The sequence below is a fragment of the Vanellus vanellus genome (genome assembly GCF_965231255.1).
Source record: "Vanellus vanellus genome assembly, contig: HAP1_SCAFFOLD_230, whole genome shotgun sequence".
In the NCBI taxonomy this organism is placed as follows: domain Eukaryota; kingdom Metazoa; phylum Chordata; class Aves; order Charadriiformes; family Charadriidae; genus Vanellus; species Vanellus vanellus.
Window position 1 is genome coordinate 94,532 of NW_028127607.1, and position 14,771 is coordinate 109,302.

Genomic DNA, 14,771 nt, shown 5'->3' on the forward strand with positions numbered 1-14,771 from the left:
CTTTTAGTAAATCCTTCCAGACTCACGGTATATACAATACAGGTGACATTACAGGTGGTTTTATTTGGGTATGGGAATAAAAACCTCCAAGTCTGTGTTTTTTGGGCTGTGCCTGGAGGAGGAGACACGCAGAGGTGTGATGCTCTTGGGCTCACGTGGCCGCAGGGATGGGTGATGACTGGGAAGACGTAAGGGAGCTCTCCTCACCTGGTCCCAACTTGTATCTTCTTCTCCTCGCTAAACAGAGACACGACGAGGAGGCGGTGATTGACCAGGGAAGAACGAGCACCGCTGTCACTATTCACTATGAGAAGGAGGAGCTGGAAGGTGAGTCGGGAGAGGTGCCACGAGCCCCACGCGTTTTTCCGTCACGCTAAGTCCCTGCCGCGTCCTGTGCTCAGCGTATGCATCACCTGCAGCGAAACGTGGCGTGCTTCTAAATAAACAAGCACAGTTATTTTCACATTGTTTTAATATTATGGCTTTTAGACAGAGGGGAAAAAGCCCCCATGGCATCTGCGGTGTGAGCGTTGGCCACAGAGCTTGGTAGTTCCCAGCTTGTTTTCTCAGAGGCTGCTCTTGGCTTGGAGAGGTCAGGAGAATAATTTGATGGCTGCAGACACAGGGCTGTGATTTTCTTTTTTTTTTGTTCCAGACTTCATTATCACAGGACTGATTGGATCTCCTCTTGTTGCCTTGTGCCATACAAAGATTTTAAAAATAATTACCTTCTGTCGCTGCTTAATGAGCAGGTCTGAGTGTTGTCCAGCCAAAGCTGGAATTTTAGACAAGGGTTGATATTTTCAGGGCACTTTTAGGTGACCCGGAGCCATCGCTTGTTGTTGCTCTGTTGTTGCAAAGTTAGAGTAAAACAGGCTTGGAAAAAGGGAGGGGTCTCTGACATTCAGGGATGCAGCGAAACTAAAATGAAGAGAAGTTGGTGTTTCCTCCTGGGATGGATGCGCTGGTTTAATCGTGGCAGCGGCGTCAACCGTCTCCGCAATATCGAGAGTGATGCGAACACTGCTTTTTTCGCAGGCCACCGCACTCTGTCCGTGGGCGTGCGGATGCCGCTGGTGAGGCAAAGCCACCGGTGCCACCGGCACCACCGACCCCACCGCCAGAAGCATCGGAAGAAGGAACGGGAGAAGGACTGTGCCCCGATGGAGCAGGGCTACCACTGTAAGTCCCGCCGCAGTGTTCACGAGCCTTCTCGGGGCTGCGTGGGTGTCGGGGTCCTCTGCAAGCAGGTCTGTGTGGCTGATTTGTGTGGTTTGCTGTTCTTCTGAGGGAAAGTGGCATTATTTGGGAGGCAGTTGAAGGCATAATGGATTGAGGCTGGTCTTCCGTAGAGGGATCCTGCTTTTAAAAATGGAAACGTGGGGAAGGAAAGTGGCCCGTCCTTATGCAGAGGTGGAACAGATGCTTCTCCTTCTCCGTGGCTCTGTGCAAGCCTGGCCAGACCCGGGGGAGAGGGGCTAGCCCAATATTTAGGGCTGAACTGGTGCCGATCGATGGCCACTTTGCGTGTGAGCGTGACGGGTCGAATGCAGGTGTGGTAACGGGATTTATCTTCTGCCCCCAGACACCCCATCCCAGCGGGTGCAGTTCATCCTCAGCACCGAGGAGGACGAGCAGCATGTTCCCCACCACTTGTTCACTGAGCTGGATGAGATCTTCCTGAAGGCGGGTGAAGATGCCGAGTGGAAGGAAACGGCAAGGTAAATCCCTGCCGCCGGCTGCGGTGGCGGCCGTGGGCTCTGCCTTCCGCTCTCTGGAACGCGAAGCTTTTGCAGCTGCAGGTGCCGATGCGCGGAGCCTTCTCCTCTTGCCGCCCCGTAGCTGCACCGAAGGGGTTGCAGAGCTGAGGCTGTTTTCTTGCAACGGGGCTGATCGTGCCCGATGTCCGCAGGTGGCTGAAGTTTGAGGAGGACGTGGAAGATGGCGGCGAGCGCTGGAGCAAGCCCTACGTGGCCACGCTGTCCTTGCACAGCCTCTTTGAGCTGCGGAGCTGCATCAGCAACGGGATGGTGCTGCTGGACGTTTGTGCCAACAGCATCGAAGAGATCGCAGGTACTGAGCACGCTGCGTCCCGCCGGGAACGGCTGAGCTCAATTTGCCGCGGTGCCCTTCACTCCCGTATCAAACCCTGCCCCAATGGCACATCCTTTTCCAGAAGTCGCGCTGTGTTTTTAAATCGTGGGTTGCTTTTTGGATGTAGACTGGGTGTACAACAGTCACATCAGCTTTTTCTCCCAGTATGGGAGCCTTTTGAAAGCAATTTGTGGGGTCAGAGAGGCGATTAGAGAATATTCTCCGGCCAGAAAGGAGTGTCAGGGCTTGGCAGGCTGCTCTCAGAAACACGGAGTCTGCCTAAGAGCTGAACCTCCTTAAATAAACTACTTACTACAAGCTGTTTCCTCCCGTTCTTTGTTTTGTTTTGTTTTTTTCCTATTGCCTTAACATCCAGGATTTAAGAGCTTTAAAGGCAGAGTTTATATGGCAGGTGACCAAGCAGCATATTTCTGTGGGGAAGATAATTGAAGTTAATTGAAAAAGCGGCTTTGGAGAAATTATCTTTGACTGGCAGGTCTCCATTCAGCCCTTGCAAGAGCTGGAGAAGTCGGAGCCGTTCTTAGCACGTTTCTCCCTGTGTTTGGCAAATTGCAGTCGATGGGCAAAGGAAACTCTGGGAAAGTCTGTGCTAGAGATTGCTTATAATTTGTTGAAATGTGTCGAGTCTAGAGAGTCTGTCTAGAAACGCCAGATTGGGCAAAAAAATGGCATTATCTAGGATTGGGAATAATTATCTGAGCGGAGTGATGAATAAGCACTTTGATGATGGCTTTTAGCAAAAGAGAATTCTTCCTTTCGCTGCAAAGGCTGAACTGCGTTAAAACGTCTTGCTAAGCAAGGCTGAGCCCTCGTTAGGGTATCCTGCATGGCGCAGCCTTCGCCGGGGGCTTGAGGGGTCGGGGCTTGGGGACTTTCTGCTCTGACGGCTTCGTTTCCCGTTGCCATCTCCAGATATGATCCTGGGCCAGCGAGAGCAGTCTGCAGAGTTTGATGAGCGCATGCGGGCGAAAGTTCGAGAAGTGCTTTTGAAGAAGCATCACCATCAGAACGAGAAGAAAAGAAACAACCTTCTCCCCATCGTCTGCTCATTTGCTGACATGAGCAAGAAGCAGTTAGACGTGCATCCCCTCGGCAAGCCAGGTGAGGGTTCCTGCAGGGTTTGGTACCCGGTGAGGGTTTCTGCCAGGCTTTGGCACCAGGTGAAGGTTTCTGCAGGGCTTTGGCCCCATTAGACTTCTCCCGGCAAAGGAGAAGTGTCCCGATTGCTCTTTGCCTGTCTTTCTCAGTGTCTTTCTTTCTCCTCCCAACCCAAACACTCACTCCTCATCCATCTCCCACCACTGCAGAAGCTAAAAATGGGGTGAACCGTGACACCAATGCAGTGGATCTAAGCAAGGTGAGACACTCGTAGCTTTGTTACGCCTTTAGGGCCAGATTTGTTCTTGCGAACTTGGCTGCAGAGTGTTCTGCAGAGTGCGGTGGGCTTTACTTTTGGGGTAATGGCCTGAAAATCCTTTGTCATGCCCAGGCGGAGCTGCGCTTCATGAAGAAAATTCCCACCGGGGCTGAAGCATGCAACGTGCTCGTAGGAGAGCTGGATTTCCTTCGCCAGCCCATCGTGGCATTTGTCCGCCTGACCCCAGCTGTCCTCCTCTCGGGCATGACGGAAGTTCCCATCCCAACGAGGTCTGAATGAGAAGCGCAAAGTTTTTATTTAAAAAAAAAAACACCACAACAAAACACCAAATTCATGCATCAGTTGGGCGTCCCAGGGGAACACGGCCAGTGGGAGCAAGCATGTTTCTCCCACCCACATCTCCGTGCTTTCATTCCTCCCTTCCCTGCTGGAGCTTTTAAACCCATTGGCCAATTTTAATGAAAGTTGGCCCAAACCTCAAATTTGCATTTGGTTTTGATGCGTTTCAAATTCATCACCGGAGTCAGTGAGCCTACACGTCCCCCCTGGAGCCACGCTCTGGGCTGGGAGCTCCCAGGGATTTCCTTGGGCGCCCTTTGAGTGAGGCCATGTTCTTCTCTCTCATTTTGGTTTTCTTGCCTAGGTTCCTGTTTGTTTTGCTTGGACCAGGAGGAAAAGCCCATCAGTACCATGAGATCGGCAGGTCCATGGCTACTATCATGACGGACGAGGTGTGACGAGATAAGAGATATCTCCGGGTCATTTTTTTGGGCTTTCTTCACCTCTCCCTGTCTCTGTAGTAGTGAGGAAGAGGGTTTGTTGTCCCTGTTAGCTGCCTGCTGGAGGCTAAAATCCCACCTGGGCTGCAGCCCGCGCCTCATCCTTCTCCCCAGGGTCCCCAGCACGCTGTCCCCAGTGGTGGCATTGCCAGGGCCAGTGAAACTTCTCTGCTTGAAGCAGAAGGCTGTGGTGTGCCATGGGGGATGGGAGCCTGGTGGAGATGGTTACAAATACTGTGATGCACAGATTTTTGCTTTGGGGGGAATATTTCCTGCCACTTCCAACAGGCGATTTGGGGGAAATGACCTTGCATTTAGCCAAGAGCTTATTGCACTGGTTAGGACATCCGAGATGGGTCATGCTCTCACCAGGTTGTCTCCTACGGCAGGTTTTCCACGATGTTGCCTATAAAGCCAAGAACCGGGCTGACCTGGTGGCTGGCATCGATGAGTTTCTGGATCAGGTCATGGTTTTGCCGCCAGGAGAGTGGGATCCCTCCATCCGAATTGAGCCCCCGAAAAACGTCCCTTCGCAGGTGGGTGCTGCGGCAGAAGGAGGCACGAGGGGGACGGGCAGGAGGGCAGCACGGCTGGGGGTGCTGCTCAGGGGCCCAAATTCACAGGTCACGTACCCAGCCCAAAAAGCAAAACAAGCCAGTGGCTGCAAAGACATATCTTTATCTTATTTCCATTTTAACAGGAAAAAAGGAAGGTGCCAGAAGCTCTCGATGACAGCGCTTCTCACAGCAAGCCGGAGAAGCACAGCGGTCCTGAACTGGAGCGGACAGGAAGGTGTGAACTGAAATAGTTTGGTGGGGTGTTTTTCTGTTTGCCCCTAAAATCTGAGCGCACACCTCCCTTCTAGCAGAGTTTTGGGGTTAACTGGGTCAGTGAAGGGGCTCCAGGTTCCCAGCTTGGTCCCCTGGGCTGGGCGGGTGGGAGATTTGGGCAGCTGGGCTGAGCCGCAGCATGGTTGCACACAGGTTTTCTTGCTTTGGGGTGGAAGCAGATGTGTAAGTACCTCCAGGTAGAGCTCTGCTGCTTCTCAAAGTGAGGGACTGTTGCAATAAGAGGGGACGGGCTCTCAGGTTTGGTCTCTTTTTCTTTTTGTTGGAGGGTTTTTTGTATGCCTCAGTTTCTACTGGGGCTAAAATGGGAGAAGGAGACTTCTTTTTAGCAATGGAAGTTACTCTGTGCTTGCGATTGTCCTTCCTCAGCCAAGAAAACTTAACGCTGTCTTCCACGAAAATGGTTTGGTTTTTTTTTTCCTTCCTCCAGGCTCTTTGGAGGTTTGATCCGGGATGTGAAGCGAAAAGCCCCCTGGTTCTGGAGTGACTTTCGGGATGGTCTGAGCCTGCAGTGTCTGGCGTCCTTCCTCTTCCTCTACTGTGCCTGCATGTCCCCCATCATCACCTTCGGGGGACTGCTGGGGGAGGCGACCAACGGCCACATAGTGAGCACCTCTCTCTGTTGGGTGGCACGGGGGAGGCCAAAACTCATGCAAAAGTCCTTGCTGCAGTGAATTTGCACTTGTTTTTTTCCCCCTAATGATTTAATTACTCGCTGCTGCCTCTCTTCCCCGGACAGAGTGCCATGGAGTCGCTGCTGGGCGCATCCATGACCGGTGTGGTGTATTCCCTCTTTGCTGGCCAACCTCTCACCATCCTCGGCAGCACCGGTCCCGTCCTCGTGTTCGAGAAGATCCTCTACAAATTCTGCAAGTAAGGCTGGCTGCTGCGGCCAGGTGCTGCGAGCGCCTTTGGAAGAAGGCAGGGATGGAGAAAAGATGTTTTTCTTAGTGGTAGTTGGTGGATTTAAGTTGTCTTCTGTGTCACAGACATCACGCGCTGCTGCTTTAGTATGTGACGGTGCAGGAGCCCTCAGTCTCTGAAGGATGGATGGGTGGTTCGGGGTTTTTAGGGTTAAAGTGAAAGAGCAGGAGGAGGAGAAACCACAAGGATGTGGATGCCCGAGATGGGCTGCACAGGGAAGATGAGACAAATGACTCTGGTTTGGGAATGAGGGAAGATTTGCTTTCCTCTCAGTACAAACTCGGGCACTTTTTTGCATGATTTTTGCTGGAAGTGGAAATATATTTTACCCACATATCCAAAGAGTTTTCTGGTCCAATGTTTTGATGATTTTTGAGAAAGCAGGAGCTTTTCACGCGAAATGGATATTTTCCATGACAGTCTTTTTGTTGTGGCAACTGTGATGGGAGATTAACCCCCTTATTGCAATTAAATTTATTCTGAAGCCCCAACTTGCTGGCAGCAGGTAACTGGGTGCAAACCCAGCCGGTTTCGCTGTTAGGGCATCGGGGTGATGTGGGAGAACACCACCTTCCACAACAGGGACCTGACCTCAGTTAGGCTCCGAGGCATTAACACAAGGTCATTGTTAAATAAGGATTAATTAGCCTCTCCTCCTGCGGGCCCACACCCTGTGCCGCAGCCCCGAGGCTGTCTGTCGTAGGACCGGAAACTGCATTTACCATCCGCAGCCTTGACACGCTCCTGAATTGCTGCCGACTTTCCCCGAAGGAAGGCACGGCTCGGAGTCTCTTGCTGCCCTCTCCACCCTGCGTTTTCTTTTGCTTTCCCAGGGACTACGCGCTCTCTTATCTCTCTCTACGGGCGTGCATTGGTCTGTGGACCGCCTTCTTCTGCATAGTGCTGGTGGCCACTGATGCTAGCTCTTTGGTGTGCTACATCACCCGCTTCACCGAAGAAGCCTTTGCCTCCCTCATCTGCATCATCTTCATCTACGAGGCTCTGGAGAAGCTGAGTCACCTGCGAGTGACCTACCCTGTGCACACGCACAGCAAGCTGGACTTCCTCACCATCTCCTAGTGGGTTTCTTCCTCCTAAAACGCCACTGCCCCTTGGCAGGAGCTCAGGGCTGCACCTCCATCGCCTTCCCCTCACCCCTGTCTTGGCTTCTCTCCTCCCAGCTGTAAGTGTGAGGCACCGACCCATCCCAGCAACGGAACCCTGCAGTTCTGGGAGAGCAACAAGATCAATGTGTCTGGCATCACCTGGGAGAACCTCACGGTGACTGTAAGTGCCCCGAGTCACTGCTTCCTCGTGCTGCGGCCGCGGGTTCCAGGGGCACTGGCCTGGTGCAAAGCTCAGAGCCCTTCAGGTGATGATGGGCTTCCAACTGTGCCAGTGGTGCTCTGAAAAGTCATTACTTCAGTCTAAGGTGTGGGTTTAACCCCCTTGGGCCTGGGAAGGAGACTCTACCTCATCCCCGACATGGTGGGCAATAACTGTTATCCTCAGGACAGCGGTTCTGTCTGGGAGCAAGGTTCAGTGGGTGCTTTGGTTATTGGAGAAGTTGGAGGACTTCAGTTCATGCTTGAAGGCCATAATTAGCTTCCTTAATTGGTTCCTAGTAACTCCAGGCCTTGCTTTCTTACTCAGCGCTGTCTGAAGGTACGTGCATAAACTTGCATGTCTGAGCAGCCCCTTGGGCCATTGTTGCTGGAATCAGAGCTCAGGCACAGGGTGGGATGCTCTTATGGACATCTTCACCCCCCTTGTCCGTGTCCTGTGAGCCCGCCCCTGGGAAGGGACAATTTGTCTCTTCTCCTTTCCTGTCGCTGTTGTCTTAGCCCTCATTCCCCGTTCCCTCTTTCACTCTCCCCAAGAGTTTCCAGTGTTTCCTTCCCCTCTGGTGTCTTCTTCAGCCACGGTTACCTGCTGTTCAAGCAGAGGATGTGCCATGGGTCTGTGGTACAGTGTCCCATCACATCTCCTCTCTCCGCTGTCTGTGTAGTTCCATGTGTCACTTATTCAGCTGCTGTTGATCGTTAAATATAAATCTCCGCTGGCAGCAGCAGTCCCGAGGTCACAGATCTTGGAGCAAGATCCTCCAAACTCCCTAGTTATCCGAGGTTTCCTTGCCGCATGTGCACTACCTTTGTGTCCTGATGCTCTGTTTCCCCAGGAATGTCGGTATTTGCATGGAGAGTTTCGTGGACCTGCCTGTGGACACGATGGCCCCTACACGCCCGATGTCCTCTTCTGGTGCTGCATCCTCTTCTTCTCCACCTTTGTCCTGTCGGGCTTATTGAAGAAGTTTAAGACCAGCCGCTACTTCCCGACCAGAGTAGGTAGAAGACGGTGGCCAGCAGCAGTCTCCACACTCATTTCCCAAAATGGCTTTCCCGGAGCACTAAGCAGTGTTTGCCACCGCTTGGTCAAACTGGGAAATATTGGACCTTGAAGGCCAAACTTGGATGTCCCTCACTCATTTCCAGGAGTGCAAAACGATCGTAGCATTTCCCACCTGCCTCGCGACCTGCCCCGGAGCGGTTTTTTGCCCAGGCAGTGGGAAATCGGTCTTCCTAAGTTGGTTGTTTGTTGTTTTTTCGTTTGTGTTTTTTTTCACCTGGTGTGCCCAAGGGGAAAGTTGATTCAAATGAGGAGCTGCCATAGAAAAAGACACAAAAGACACTGTTTCTTCCTTTTGAGGAGTAAATGATGCCTCAGTGCCTTATTCCCATTGTCGCTGTGAGTGCAGCTGTAGTGGCAGACGTCTGTTTCCTTATTTTTTAATATTTATTGGCTTTTTTTTAAAGTTTGAATTTAAACCACCCTTTTCCACCTAATTAAACTTTTTTTATTGCCTGACCCCAGATCTCGCAGGTACAAACACAGCAACAGCATCTAACCGAGGGATTTGGCTGCATCTTCTCAGAGTGGTGGGAATTTGTTAACCAGCCTTAATGCTGTTGATGTCTTTAACTTTTCCATCTCACGGTATGGCCCCGTTTGTGCTGTCCCTTTCAGCTCTCCTTTCTTGCCCCAGGTACGGTCCGCAGTAAGTGACTTTGGTGTCTTCCTCACCATCGTTGTCATGGTGCTCATTGACTTCCTGGTTGGGATCCCGTCACCGAAGCTCCACGTCCCCCACATGTTCAAGGTAATGGGGTGTTTTGGTGTGGAGCCGCTTTCAGCCCTTGGGGATGCCACAAGGTGATGCTGGGACAGGACAGGGCTGAGTCTGGAGATGCTGGTGGTGTTACCATCTCCTCTTCCACCTCCGAGTGCATTGTTTCCTTCTGGAAAGAAGACGCCAGCCCCAAAACTTGATACCTACAGAAGTATGTACAGGTGCTTGCGATGAGGACGCTGGCACTGCTGAACCCCGTAGGAGAGGGTGACACGAAGGCAGGGCCAGGAGATGAGGCGGCACAGCGATGGAGAGGAAAATCAAAGCCAGTGAAGTGGCTGGGCTGGGAGTTGATCCTGATGTGTGTTTTGGCTTTGTTGCAGCCTACCAGAGACGACCGCGGGTGGTTGGTCAACCCCATAGGGCCCAACCCTTGGTGGACAGTGTTGGCCGCGCCCATCCCAGCTCTGCTCTGCACCATCTTGATATTCATGGATCAGCAGATCACGGCTGTCATTGTCAACAGGAAGGAGCACAAGCTGAAGGTAAGGGGCTGCAAGAGCTGACCCCATCCCCACCCCACTCTGGGCTGCAGGTGTGGGGAGAAGCTCCTATGCCAAGTGCTTTGTGAAGGCGTTGGTTTGGGACAATGTCAGGCTGTGTGGCAGGATGCTCTGCTGGATTAGTGATGTCACAGGGAGCAAACGAGGGCAGTTCAGATGAGCAACCTTTTGGAGGAACAAATTAATTTTCGAGCACTATAGAAGCGTGTTTTTGTTTCAAAACGCCAGCAGGAGCTGGGGGAACGAACTGTTTTGACACACTGCCAGGGATAACTCAGGGTCACGCCTTGCTTGCCAGTGGTAGAACTTTCTTTATGAATGAAAATAGTCTTTTTTGTTTGGTTTTTTTTTTTGAGAAGTAGCTATTGCACAAACCTCCCAAATCCACTTGGTCTGAACCCCTGCCAGATTTTCATGCAAGGTGCTTGCGCAAAGACCGGATCCATCCTTATTTTTGCCAATTCTTCTCTTAAATTTTCAAGAGGGTGACTTGCGCCCAAGTAGGGTTTGAGTCTGAGTCGCAACGTTGTCCTCACTCTTGTGCTGTGAGATGCTCTGTTCCTTGTTTTGCTGCCCACAGAAAGGATGCGGGTACCACCTGGACCTTTTCATGGTGGCCGTGATGCTCGGGGTGTGCTCCGTGATGGGGCTGCCCTGGTTTGTGGCTGCGACTGTCCTGTCCATCACCCACGTCAATAGCCTCAAAGTGGAGTCTGGCTGCTCAGCTCCAGGAGAACAACCCAAGTTTCTGGGGATACGAGAGCAGAGAGTCACCGGCTTGATGATCTTTGTGCTCATGGGCTGCTCTGTCTTCTTCACTTCGGTGTTAAAGGTAAGAGGAAAATGCAAAATGCCCAACAAGCGTGAGCTTTCTGGAGGTTATACAAAAACCATCCCCTCCCTCCAGGCCTGAGTAGGTGTGGAGCAGAGGAGGAGGCGATCCCAAACCTTGAGGCTTGGCCCACGGTGGGAACCAGCCTCAGTTACGCTTTCCAGCCCTTCACACCCCAGTTTGGTGTCCTCGAGGCAAGCGAGCAGGACAACTGCTTTAATTCCCAGGTGTCTCTCAGGCCCACCTGTGTTTATGGGTTATGATGAAGCGGATTCAGACCAGTACACTGCTGTCTTTCAAGCAGGCAGCACCTTATGGGATGCAATTGGCTCCCCCAAATGCCTCCCAACAGCCTTTCCCAGTAGCTAAACACACCAAAATCATCCCCGTGGGCTTCCTTGTGTGTTCCTCCCTGTTACGGTTTGAGAGACCCATAACAATTTGTGGTCATTTAGACAATCATTCTATCACCCGATGACCCCTCCCCACCTGGGAAAGGGAAATTGGGAAAAACAAGAAAACCCGAGAGCTGAAGTATAAACAGATTTAATAGAATAAGATTAGATAATTAACATTAACAGCACTAAAGAACTGATATTGATCCCGACACCAGTACAGAATATGCAAAGATTATACTCGGCCAATTCTATCAGTAGGAAGCTGTGCACTCCCAGCAGTGGACAGCTAATGTGGGACACTGCGAGTGCTACGGCTTCAGGAGGAAGGGAAGGCCTCAGGGCTCCGGCACCAGGGCACGAAGTTCTCAGGATGGCAGCCATCAAGGGAGAGAGAGAACTTTGCAGCAAACTTTCTAATTTATAATGAGTGTGACGTTGATGGTATGAAATAATCCTGTTGGCCAGCTTGGGTCAAGTGCCCGGGTCTCGCTCCTCCTCATCCCTGCACCTGGCGAGCTCGAAAACACTGAGACCTTGAGACCCACACACCACAGCTGGCTGTAAAGTAAATATTTTCACAAATTCAGACACTGGAGTCTTCTAAAAAAGTGCAGTTTTCCCAAGCATTAGAAGAGAAATTAGTCCTGTGTCTCTCAAACCAGGACACTCCCACAAAGTCACCTCAGCTCTAGGCTAAAAGGAGGCACTTTGCTTTTGGGTGTTGCCGCAAGAATGTGTAGAAATGTTCTTCTGCCATCACAGAACGTGGCGTACAGTAGCATGGGTGAAATGGCCTATTTTCCTCCAACCTTTCAGGAAAACAGGATTATTCTAATGAAACGTAACTCAGAAGCTCAGCCTAAAGCAGAGCATTAACTCACTCGCACGCACAAAACCTCTACGGGTTAAGAGGTGACACATCTCCAACCCTGTGGAAACTGGAAAGCTTTAGGCAATTTTAGGCAGTGCCTCTAGAAGAGAGCAGTAATACTGAAAAAGCAATTAAAAAAAATAAATTATTTCATTCTTTTTTTTTAATTTCCCAGTTTATACCCATGCCTGTGCTTTACGGTGTCTTTCTCTACATGGGTGTGTCGTCGCTCAGAGGGATTCAGGTACGGACTCTTACAGCGTGCAGCTCCCTGCTGTGTCATCTCCAGAGACGCAGGAAAAAAGCAGTGGTGTGGGAGAAAACCTCCCCAAAAGCAGGCAGTGAAAGTATTTTGTATAAGGAAAAGATTGGTGGGGGCACAGGAGGTACGTAGGGCGGGAGGACCAGGCAAGTTCAGCGCGCTCTGCGTCATGGTTTGGGACAGGGCACTGTTTGGTGTGGTGAAAATGGGGGAATTCAGTGCAAAGCGAAGGCAATTTCTACTGCCGGTGGGAATCCTCGCTGGGGGATTCAGTGGGCTGAGAAATGCCAAATAACAAACAGAAGAATAGAATATATTAAAAATATATTTTTATAGAAGAACAGGGAGGGGGGGTGAGATGGTATGAGGAGAAGGACCTGGGGGTGCGGACTGATGAGAAGCTCACCATGAGCCGGCAATGCGCGATCGCAGCCCGGAAGGCCGACCACATCCTGGGCTGCATCAGCAGTGTGGCCGGCAGGGCGAGGGGGGATTGTGCCCTCTGCTGTGCTCTGCTCTGGGGAGACCTCCTGCAGTGCTGCCTCCAGCTCGGAGGCCACAGCACAGGAGAGCCATGGACCTGGTGGAGCGGGGGCAGAGGAGGCCCCGGAGCTGCTGGGAGGGCTGGAGCCCCTCTGCTGGGAGGACAGGCTGGGAGAGGTGGGGGTGTTCAGCCCGGAGAAGAGAAGGCTCCAGGGAGCCCTCAGAGCCCCTTCCAGTGCCTAAAGGGGCTCCAGGAGAGTTGGGGAGGGACTCTGGATGAGGGAGGGGAGCGATGGGACGAGGGTGGATGGTTTGACACTGACAGAGGGCAGATTGAGATGAGATATCAGGGAGAAATTTTTCCCTGTGAGGGTGGTGAGGCACCAGCGCGGGTTGCCCTGAGAATCTGTGGCTGCCCCATCCCTGGAGGTGTTCAAGGCCAGGTTGGACGGGGCTTGGAGCAACCTGGGCTGGTGGGAGGTGTCCCTGCCCAGGGCAGGGGGTGGGACTGGATGATCTTCGAGGTCCCTTCCAACCTAAACCCTTCTGTGTTTCTATAATAGAAGGATGTGGAATAATTGCAATTTGGTGGGCAGCTCTCATGGACACACTGGTTTATAGATGGAGCAAAGGGAAAACGGGTGCTGCTCCCAGGAGGAACAAAGTGGGATCCAGGATTTCTCACTGCACGTGAGATCCTGAAAACTCCTTCCACGTCCCAACAGGGCCGGAAACTTTCCGCAGCCCCAAGGAGTAACTTTTCCGCTTTTATTTTGCAGTTCTTTGACCGCTTGAAGCTCTTTTGGATGCCGGCAAAACACCAGCCGGATTTCATCTACCTGCGGCACGTTCCCTTGCGGAAGGTGCATTTCTTCACCATGATCCAGCTCATCTGCCTCGTCCTGCTCTGGGCCATCAAGGTGTCCCGTGCTGCCATCATCTTTCCCATGATGGTAAGAGCCGGTGCCGCTCAGCAGCGGGACGTTTGCAGCGTCGGAGTGAGACGTAGCATCATCTTACACCTCACCCCCTCTTCCCTCTCATTTTGTGAAGGTTTTGGCTCTCGTGTTTGTCCGGAAAGTGATGGACTTCTGCTTCTCAAAGCGGGAGCTCAGCTTTTTGGATGACCTTATGCCAGAAAGCACGAAGAAGTTGGCTGATGCCAAAAATGAAGCCAAAGAAGAGGTGATGCTTGCTGGGTGCTCGGGGCTGGATGTCTCCCTCGGGCTCTGAGATTGCCTCTTTCCATCACAGCTTCTCTTGAAATGTTGGGGGAAGATCTGAACTCAATAGAAATAGATCCTGACAGCCTGGATCCCGCATTAAATTAGCAGTGAGCTTAACACTTGAATAGCGGTATAATTTTTAAAGGTGCCATTTATAATAAACATTATAATTATGATGGAAAGATTTGCTCATAAGGGTGGTTTTAACCCAAAATGTTTGGAGTGAAACGTCTTTCCCCGGCTGCGCTAACAGAAGGTCAGAAGGAGAGGGCAGCACGTGCGTTTTGCTGGGTGTTTAGTTTATCTCCACTTCGATCATAGACAGAGAACTTTGATTTGTCCCTTTTTATGTCAGGAGTCCCAGGAGATGATGGAAGCTGCTGCTGTAAACTCCGTTCGGCTGCAGCTGGGCAAGAGCAGCACCGCGGATATCCCAAAGCCAAGCAGCGACAGGTAAAGCCCCACCAAGCAGCAGGACCCCCGGCAAGATTAGCCTGAAGGGGGTTGGCAGAATTTTCACTGCGTTTATCTTTGCTGAGCATCCCAGCGCCATGCACTCAGCTTGGCGGGAAGAGCAAATTTATGGGCAGGGCGGGCGGCAGAGCGCTGGCACAGGCTGCCCAGAGAGGTGGGGGAGTCTCCCACTCGGGAGCCATTCCAAATCCGCCTGGAGGTGTCCTGTGCCACTGCTGTAGGTGCCCCTGCTCTGGTGGGGGTGGGACTGGGGGAGCTCCAGAGGGCCCTTCCAGCCCTGACCAGTCTGGGATTCTGTGCAGAGCCTTTGCACAGAGCTGTAGCTCTGCGGCTCTCCGGCTCGCCTTCCAAACCTCCTCCTCCCGCCCAACCCGCTGTGCTTATGCGCAGCTTTGGTTCTCCTCCCCCCGGTTCCTCTTGCTGGTGCTGATGCGCTGGGTGGTGTCAGTTCCCACAGTCACAGATTGCTGTCTCAAATATTTATTGCAGGA

General features: G+C 52.1%; 1 protein-coding gene across 1 annotated transcript; it reads left to right on the top strand.

Annotated features, from left to right (window-relative positions):
* Positions 1-245: 245 nt before the first annotated feature.
* LOC309685172 (electroneutral sodium bicarbonate exchanger 1-like) lies at positions 246-13,813 on the top strand (the record flags this gene model as incomplete). The annotated part of the gene is made up of 18 exons (XM_082500985.1): positions 246-327; positions 1,039-1,182; positions 1,586-1,721; positions 1,913-2,073; positions 3,028-3,164; positions 3,623-3,762; positions 4,137-4,224; positions 4,662-4,802; positions 5,558-5,725; positions 5,860-5,993; positions 6,878-7,100; positions 8,245-8,385; positions 9,088-9,201; positions 9,555-9,716; positions 10,315-10,566; positions 12,011-12,079; positions 13,360-13,533; positions 13,634-13,813. Coding segments are annotated over 18 exons (2,646 nt in total), but the record flags the coding sequence as incomplete, so codon positions are not given.
* Positions 13,814-14,771: the final 958 nt, after the last annotated feature.